We start from the raw sequence: 9,312 nt of genomic DNA, 5'->3' as shown, positions 1-9,312 counted from the left end.
CACTTGTATATACAGGTCTCCCTCTAATTAAAGACCACTCTTTTGTGGTTCCATATTACAAAATATGTCTTTTATCTTTATAATTCTAATTACAGACCAAAGCTCCCAAAAGTAGTCTTTCATTGGAGGGGGACCCGTATAATACAAATTGAAATTTTATTTACTTTTGAGAGTTGTTGATTGTGATTTCAATGTGAATTTTGCCCAAAATCTTGAACTTGGTGTTATTTCAATTGTGAAATAATTAAATAACTATTTTTATAATGGAATGAATTTGAAATTCAATTTATATTTAATAGGTTTGAAATATGTCAAAACTTTTATTCATTTTCTTTTAAAATGTTCAATTAAAAAAAAAATTCAATTGTATATATATTTGGCCAAATAAAAATTAATTTCTGGGCCAAGTCCGATGAACTTAAAATGAAATTGAGAGTTCGAATTTTTTTTTCACAACAAAAATATTTTTTCAATGAAGCAAAAAAGGCTGGAAAAGGCCTATCTTGCGACGGTAGACGATTGAACAGTGTTATGCTATCGTTTTGCTCTTCAATACAAATTTTCTAATGAAATAGTATATTTGTAACACAATTTTTTCAAATTTTTTGGTTAAAAATGAAGGAGCTACCATAGCTACTGTCGGTAATGATGAATATTATTAAATTACTTTATCAAACATATTTTTTACATTTTAATATATATGTCAAGTGTAATACGCTGTATCATTTAGCACCCAGTACATACCTTCATTTGATTTTGGTTGTTTTGATGTTGATGGTTCTTCATTACCTGTACAAAAAAACAAGAATGAGAATATTGCATAGAACTGATTGTCATTCAGGGCTTAATATCTGGTATTGTACTGGATTAATTTGCAAAATGTAGATTTGTTGTTTTTTTATTTGGGTCTTCAAGATTCAGCAGTGGATTTTCATAGTTCAGTCACATAAGCCACATCGTACAAGTTGATTGGTGATTGACAAGATTTGCAAATCATGAAACTCATTCTTTAAAAAAAAACAATAGAATGCAACACAAATTTTGTTACTAACCTTTAGTTAAGAATGAAGGAGCTACAATAACTACTGTCGGTAATGAATATTTATTATTAACTTACTTTATCACACATATTTTTTTAGTTCAACTGCAGTACCGCTAATGAACACAAAGTTAAACCAAGGCAATATAAATACAGCCAAGGTTTGAATGCAAACAGTGGAACACGAGCTATGTGCCTACTCAATATATACACAAACATACAATATATAATATTATTTAATGTAATACAATATATAATGTTATTTAATCAAACATCATTTCTAGAGAGATGAATTTCAATCTAGTGTAATATGCTGTATCAGCACCCAGTACATACTTTCATTTAACTTTGGTCGTTTTGATGTTGATGGTTCTTCAATACCTGTATAAAACCAGAAATTGAGAATGTGAACATTAGCAGCATAACTACACAAGAACACAACAAACACAGCACAGTAGTCTGAATATAACAGACAAGTTATAAGTATGAGGTAATGAGGATAGTGGTCTGGTAGGCCCTACAGGAATCATCATCATTTGGGTCCACTACCAGATTTGTTTGTCTTAAGTACTGTACATCCGTTTTTTAAGGTCTCAAAAATCGAGCAGTGGAATTCAACTGATCACAAAGCAAGGCACGTCTAGAGTGACATGACAAGTACAGTATACATTAGTCACATTCATGTAGCTATATTTAATTATGATGCCACAAATTTGGCAATTTCAAATATTATTGTCAAGTAAATCATACAACTTGGCACCCGGTACATACCTTCATTTATCATTGGTCGTTTTGATGTTGATACATCTCGGTTATCTGTACAAAAAACCAAAAATTGAGAATGTGAACAGCATAGTAGTTACAGTAGAACACAGCACAACCGCCTTTATATAACAACTAAGGTTGTGTTTACGAACTTTCAACGAAATCGGATAAGTCAAAAATGACATAATGCCCAGAGGGTAGGTCATTAGATCGCTCGTTTACGAACCCCAAATTATTCGGATACGGACAGTAAGGTATAGGCCTTTCATGTAAACAAAACAAACACTTCACCGCTTAGCCTTCCTCAGCCAAACAAGGCAATTCAACTACGAATTACCTTGCCTAACCTATGCTCTAACTCCAACCAATTCTTAAAAAAAAAACCCAGGCGTTAGAAACTAGAGCCTAGCCAACTGGGAAAACTACAAAAAAAAAAAAACAAAGGGAAAAAAAATAGCCTACGGACTTACTACTACTGTACTACTAGTTCCACTGGTGTTTAGAGCCGACAACGACGTGTCAACAGTGTGTGGTGGACAAGAAATGGGTCTATAACGCCAAAAATTTTGTTCATCATCTCAAAATACGGCCATTCTGTTGAGGGTGTGGGGGTGGGTTTCCCTGACTTCCTGTTGGAGTCCTTTTCCTGGGTGTATTTTTTTGCGCAGGTTCTTGCATTTGGTATTCTATCTGTGCGTGCGTAAAGTTATAACCCATTTCTCGCATCTTCTGTGCGATTTCTTTATAAACGGCATTGTTCCGTCGGGTTCCATCAAAACCATCTTGTATGGATGTCGTTCCCCATATGCTAATTAACATTTGGGTTGCTTCGTCAGTCCACCCACTCTGTTCAGCTGCAGCAATTGTATATAGAGGTATATCGTTGTAAAAATAAACTTAATATTTCGGCTTAAAAATTGGAAAATATAATTTATTATTAAGTGAGGACTACTCTAGCGATGTCACTGGACGAAGGCATGGATGAAAAGAAATTGCAGACTCAAGTGCTTAATCTGAATAGATTTCTCAAAAAAGTAAGGTCAGTTGACACCATGCTGTGGGATATTGCGCCCGAGGCAGCCTCCAACCCTCAAAACTTATCCGGAAAGGATAAGCCCGGAAAGTCCAGATGTTTTAGTAATTATAGCTAGTTGAGGAATGATTAATTATCACATTAATCATTGCCATTCAGGGTCTAACGATTCCATACTGGATTCGTTTGTTTACAATAATGCAATACTTTTCATTTTGATGCCACAAATTGAACAATTTCAGTAAGGAAAAACTTTCAGTATTCATTCCACCTTCAAGGAGTGTTATGAAATCTGTCTGAAAGGTTGAATAAATGTGTAGATTAAAATGTTTCTTACAATCTTCCTATTGTTTTAAATGAGGTATTATGTAATTGAATACTAAATTCGTTCTAAAATTATTTAAAATTTGTAAATTTTCTTCTTTAGCCAACCATACCTTCAAGTAAAGATTTCACTGCCAAGTAACTTGGTAATCCTTCAATGAAATTTCCAATGTTTTCTTCACAAAGCTCCTTCCTTTGCTCTAGATCCAGAATCAAATGCCAGCTGTCTTTATAATCTTTTAACAAAGGCATGTCATTATGTCGTGCATCAAGCATGTCTATATCTTCTCTAGTCAGTTTCATTCCTAGTTTTAGCAGAAATTGTCTGTATCGTGTGAATTTAGACACTTCATGTTCCTCAAGTCTTTGTAAAGGTTGAAGTACAACTTTGGATTTGAAGCCAAATTGCCCAGTTACTTTTATTGTATCGTACAAGATACCGAGATTTGTTGAACTCAAATTCCCTGAACCAATTAACTTTTGCAGCAAGGGCATCACCTTAGTAGCTCCAATTAAATCAGTATAAATTGGCACATGATCTGTGTACAGAACTTTCAGCATATTGATGTATCCAAGTCCATCATACCATCTTGAAAAATCCACCAACAACTGGCTAAAATTGCCCTCTGAAAGTCCTATGATTAAAATGTGACAATAAATTGATGTGTCAGTCAACAAAAATAGAAATGTAAAGTTGATGGAATTACATTAAAAAATGTGTATTTGACCGTCATCATCATACATCATTGATCATAGTCATTAAAATCAATTATAATCATTAAAATCAAGTTACAAAAATAGATTTTAAAAAAAACAGATAAAATTAAACTGAAGATTAAACAATTGAATTAATGAATACTTTTTACAATTTTTTTTCCCTTTCAGCACAAAGATTAAAAGTACAACAAATCACCAGATATGATGCGTCCATTTAACTACGGTGTGCCCCTCCAACTTTTTACTATCCTGAACAAATTCTAATTTATTTTGAGAAGATTGCAATAAAGTCTACAGTAACTGCGAATAAACAGAATGTGTATAATTAATTCGGAGTCATGTAGGTAAAGATGATTTTCACCAATGTTGACTAAACCTGAAAATATTTAAGCTTTGTAATAAAACTTTTTTTTTTTTCCAAGTAATCTACTGTAATCCTGGGCCATTTTTCCTATATTTATGTTTTGTACTATACGATTAATTTAAATCTTATTTTGGTAAGATAACATAGACAAGAAAGTTATATGTGATGTATGTTTACATACATAATTCTTAGTAAAACAAAAATTATATTCTGAAATTTTGATGGTTTGTGGATATTTTTTGTTGTTTAATCAAAGGAGGATGTGCACTACGTGTACAAATGATTGTTACCATGACAGATTGTTACCAATGACAACTGAAGTCCTTTAAAATGGTTTGATGTGCAAATGCAAACAATAATTACTTCATAAATAGTAGTTTACCTGTTTCCTCCATTCTTCCTCGGTGAGCTACTTATCACATCAATTTATTAAATACTTCACTGAAACTGTCGAGATTTTCACAAGCTTTAACACTAAAATGTAGTCAATAGAAATAAAAATATTATGTTAATTAATTATATGTTAATGTTCAGTAAATCATTCCTTTAATTTTATGTGTACAAAATATCAACAATGTTTTAGTTTAAACAAATCATTTAGGAACCTCAGAATACTGTAATACTTTGATGCATTAAGATATCAGATGACGGCACTTCACTTAATGTACTAGCAACTACCACCAAGCGGTTGTTACCTTACAGCTGACTGCTGCCACAACGAAGCCAACATTTGTATTGTTTTACAACTGAAGATTTAGAACCATGATTATTTAAAAACCCAAAAAGTCTCAAGATTTGTTTTTAAAAGCCAAAATGCAAAAAATGAGTTCATTGATGAAGGCAGAAGAGTAATATCCAATTATTTATAAATATTGTCTGAATATTAATAATAAATAACATTATTACAAAACAGCTAGAGTGGGCTACATGACCAATTCTCAATTACTATTCAGTTTCCACTTTACATAAAGAGCATCATTCTGAACAATTTTACTTACCCAGTATTTTTTCCAATATTAGCAATGCCCCCCAACAAACTCTGCTTCAGTCGCCTGTCTCCTCAGCTCTTGGATGGATTTTGTTGTCGCATATTGGCTCACCTTTTGATGTGTGACTGGCAATGTGCATTCTTGTAACATTCATAAATATTTGGTCTTTTGTTGGATTCTTCTTAAACTTTCTTGGCATACAAAATCAACAAGAAATGTAGTTAAATCATAAATGTTTTTGTATATTAATTAACATTCTTTAAAGCTTATTTTAATTGCTTTCTTGAATTTCATTGGACTAGCAACAATAACCTGTCATTACTCTTACCTGTATGATGGAAAAAGAATAGTTTATTTACCTTATTCATGTTTTTCATGCATCATATCAATCAATGTTGATTGAAATAGATGTAATACAAGTTAGACGAAATATCATGCACTTACAGTAAATGCAGTCAATGGTTACCAAATAAGGCTGCAGCAGGTCTCCCTCCAATTTAAGACCACTTCTGGTACCCGGGTTTCCATGGTCTTTGGCAGCTTTAATCTCTCATAAAGATAAAAACATTTTTTAATTTGGGACCAAGAAAAATAGTCTTTAATTGGAGGTGGTCTTTAATTGGAGGTGATCTTTCATTTGAGGTGGTCTTTCATTGGAGGGAGACCTGTATATATTTTCTTTGTAAAATCAGTTGTTTTTCTAATTAATATGGAAAGTATTCTGATTTATGTCTTCTGATTTTTTTTTCACTGTTTCTTCTGTATGAAATAAAGTTTCTGTAAAATGTATGATTTATTTTTAAAAATGATTTAAATTTGTCTTTGAATATTGCACAAATTAAATATAAGTTAAGTTTCTTTTAGTTCCATTATTTGGTAAGTTTTCAGATTTGATGAGAACTCAGAAAATACCCAACTGACTATTCACTTGTTCTCATTGTACATTACTTGCTTGGTATTTATTTTTATTTTATTCAACTTCTTTTATTCTGGATGGCATGCTCAAGATTGATGATTGCATGGCACAGTATTATCATACAAGCATAGTACAGTACTGTGTACAACATTTTTTCCAGAGCTAGGAATACATAATATATAATTAAATTACAAGACAAATATAAATATAAAACTATACATACAGCACTGTAAGTATTCCTACCAGTACAGTAAAATTAATAAGTTTTTGCATTTCTTTTTGTTGTAATGCAAAGGCACTGGTTTTTATTGTGGTATAGACAAAAGTTACATAAAAACACTAAAGTGATAAATTGAAAAAAGAATTTTAGCAAAAATGAATTAATTACAAAAGAGGAGAGACCACTGAATTGGCTGAGAGAATTTTTAAAAGTATGTTGATTGCAATTCCGGAATGTATAGCTACCATATAAAATATTTTTAAACACAAAATCTCTAATCAAATTCTAGAGGTTTTTTTATATTTCTAGCTTTAATTACATTTTTCAATTTTTTTGTCGTTGAAAGATCAGCATGTTTGACAAAATTATTAATACACTTTGGTTGTGCTTCCCTGTTTTCTGGTTGTGCTTCCTTTATAGTGTTCTATACAGTAGTGTCATTGTTCTTAGTTACTAAACCGTACCAATTGTAATAAACTATTTTTGGCATTTGGTATTTCCATAGGAAGCCCATAAACTGTTTAGGTGATATTACAGTACAGTCGTGAAATATTGCACTTTTACCTGCGCGCAGGCTTCGTAGATACATCGTAGCCTGATATAAACAATCTAACCTGCGCGCAGGCTTCGAAGCCTGATATAAACAATCTAAGCCTGTCTCCTGATATAAACAATCTAAGCAAGGCTACGCGAAGCGAACCTACGAAGCAAAAGCATGTTGTTTATTTGTATGTGCAGAAAGACTGCTGCAGCTCACTGGAATAAACAATGTATTGTTTGATAATTTGGGTCATTCCGTGCCAACTCAACAAATTTTCAGAAAATCATGGCTGGGTACCGTCTCAGATTTTCTTGAAACTCGGATATAATGTGCACCAACATGTCTGACGAACAAACCCAAAATTTGACTTGCCAATTCCAAGTCGTTTAGAACTTGAAGTTACGGCCATTTGAAATTTTAGGGTCATACCCCTTTTTAGCTATCAATTATGACATATTTGTAAAGTTGCATTTTCAATTAGCCATATCTTCAAATAGAGTAAAGATAATTAACTGAAAATTGATATCTAGAATAACTTTTGGCTGTAGAACAGGAATATGACATGACTTTTGGTATACCTGATCGCGTTACGAAAATATTGGTTCATAAACACCCTAACTTAATTGGTTACGTAATTTTTCTTCCATTTTTAGACCCCATTAAAATACCCAAATCAGTTATTAAATGGGTCTTATGCAACAAATTATTAATATATAGTTGGAAATATTTCACCACAAAAAATTCCGGATTTTTAACTTATCATTTTAGGGGGTAATCGTAGGTCAAAATGTCATTCGGGACAAAAAATGCACAAAAATGCCTCGTTTTCATGGTGACCTTTGACCCTGTGGGCAAGTACGCTTGTTGTTAAAACTTGCACCATTAATGAATTTACATATGATGATCAGATGTTCCAAATATCAGCTTGGTGTATTTTTCAATTTGTGACAGTATCAGTGCGTAAATGTAATAAAATTAATTTTTGAATAACGATAATATTAAGAATAATCTGCCTAGACCCTTGAAACTTATAATTCTAAAACAACTTTATGTGCTTATTTCAGGCATGCAGTTCGTTAAGGGATATAGTGTTTTATTAGTAAGATATGTCCCCCAAAAAATGGCCCAAGTACAAGAATTGCGCAATAAAATTGTATTTACTGTTGATTTCAAATGAGCATAATATTATCCGTGTACTGTCTAGAGCCGTGAAACCTTTCATTCTAGGACAACTTTTTGTGTTGATTTCAGTTATGCAGTCTGTTAAAGGGATAAATTGTTTAATTAGTAAGATATTATGCCCCAAAAATGGCCCAAGTGCAAGAATTGTGCAATAAAATTGTGTTACGATTGATTTCAAATGAGCATAATATTATCTGTGAACTATCTATAGCCATGAAACCTTTCATTCTAAGACAACTTTTTGTGCTGATTGCAGTTATGCAGTTTGTTAAAGGGATGCATTGTTTAATTAGTAAGATATTTTGCCCCAAAAATGGCCCAAGCGCAAAATTGCACTCTAACATTGTGCGACTATTTTGATATTTAAAATGAGTATAACATTAACAGTGTACAGTTCAGAACCATGTAACCTTATATTCTAGTACATATTTGTACACTTATTTAATTCATGCAGTTTGTTAAGGGATACAGTCTTTTATCTTACTAACTAATAGTTAGTAAGATAGTTTGCCCCAAAAATGGCCCAAGTGCAACAATCGAGCAATAACATTGTGTGACATTGACTTTAAATGAACATAAATTTTACATTGTACTGTCTAGAGCCATGAAACTTTTACTTCAAAAACAACCGTTTGTGCTTATTTCAGTCATGCACTCTGGTGGTAAGGGACACAATGTTTAATTATTAAGATATTGGGCCCCCAAAAGTGGCTCTTGTGCGAGAATGGTGAAAAGCACCGTTATTTCACAATTCTGGGGTCGGTACAATATCTTACTAATTAAAGACTGTGTTCCTTACCAGACTACGTGACTGAAATAAGCACAAAATGTTTTCTAGAATTAAAGGTTTTATGGCTATAGGCAGTAGTACACTGATAATATTGTGCTCATATTTAAAATATATGTTACTATGCAATTCTTGCACTTGAGCCATTTTTTGGTGCAAAATATCATACTAACTAACCACTCTGTCCCTTAACAGACGTCATGAATTAAATAAGCATACAAATGTGTACTAGAATATAGGTTTCATGGTTCTAAACAGTACACTGTTAATGTTATGCTCATTTGAAATATATCAATATATAGTCACACAATGTTATTGTGCAATTTTAGCACTTGGGCCATTTTTGAGGCAAAATATCTTACTAATTAAACAATGCATCCCTTTAACAGACTGCATACCTGAAATCAGCACAAAAAGTTGTCCTAGAATGGAAGG

General features: G+C 32.4%; 1 protein-coding gene across 1 annotated transcript in view; it reads right to left on the bottom strand.

Moving 5' to 3' along the window:
- Positions 1–744: 744 nt before the first annotated feature.
- The window catches only part of LOC117102804, a gene marked incomplete at its 3' end in the record, with an annotated part of 14,477 nt that continues 5,909 nt past the window's right edge, over positions 745–9,312 (bottom strand). Inside the window, exons 2-7 of the mRNA XM_033243222.1 lie at positions 5,241–5,422; positions 4,625–4,716; positions 3,275–3,796; positions 1,811–1,855; positions 1,376–1,420; positions 745–789 (exon numbers count right to left, since the gene is read on the bottom strand). Coding sequence (XP_033099113.1) covers positions 745–789; positions 1,376–1,420; positions 1,811–1,855; positions 3,275–3,796; positions 4,625–4,637 — 670 coding nt within the window. The remainder of the gene's footprint in view (positions 790–1,375; positions 1,421–1,810; positions 1,856–3,274; positions 3,797–4,624; positions 4,717–5,240; positions 5,423–9,312) is intronic.

This window comes from Anneissia japonica, unplaced genomic scaffold (assembly GCF_011630105.1).
Source record: "Anneissia japonica isolate Jap-2015-1 unplaced genomic scaffold, ASM1163010v1 scaffold288188_len32057_cov135, whole genome shotgun sequence".
Classification (NCBI taxonomy): domain Eukaryota; kingdom Metazoa; phylum Echinodermata; class Crinoidea; order Comatulida; family Comatulidae; genus Anneissia; species Anneissia japonica.
This window is presented reverse-complemented; position numbering and strand designations above follow the sequence as displayed.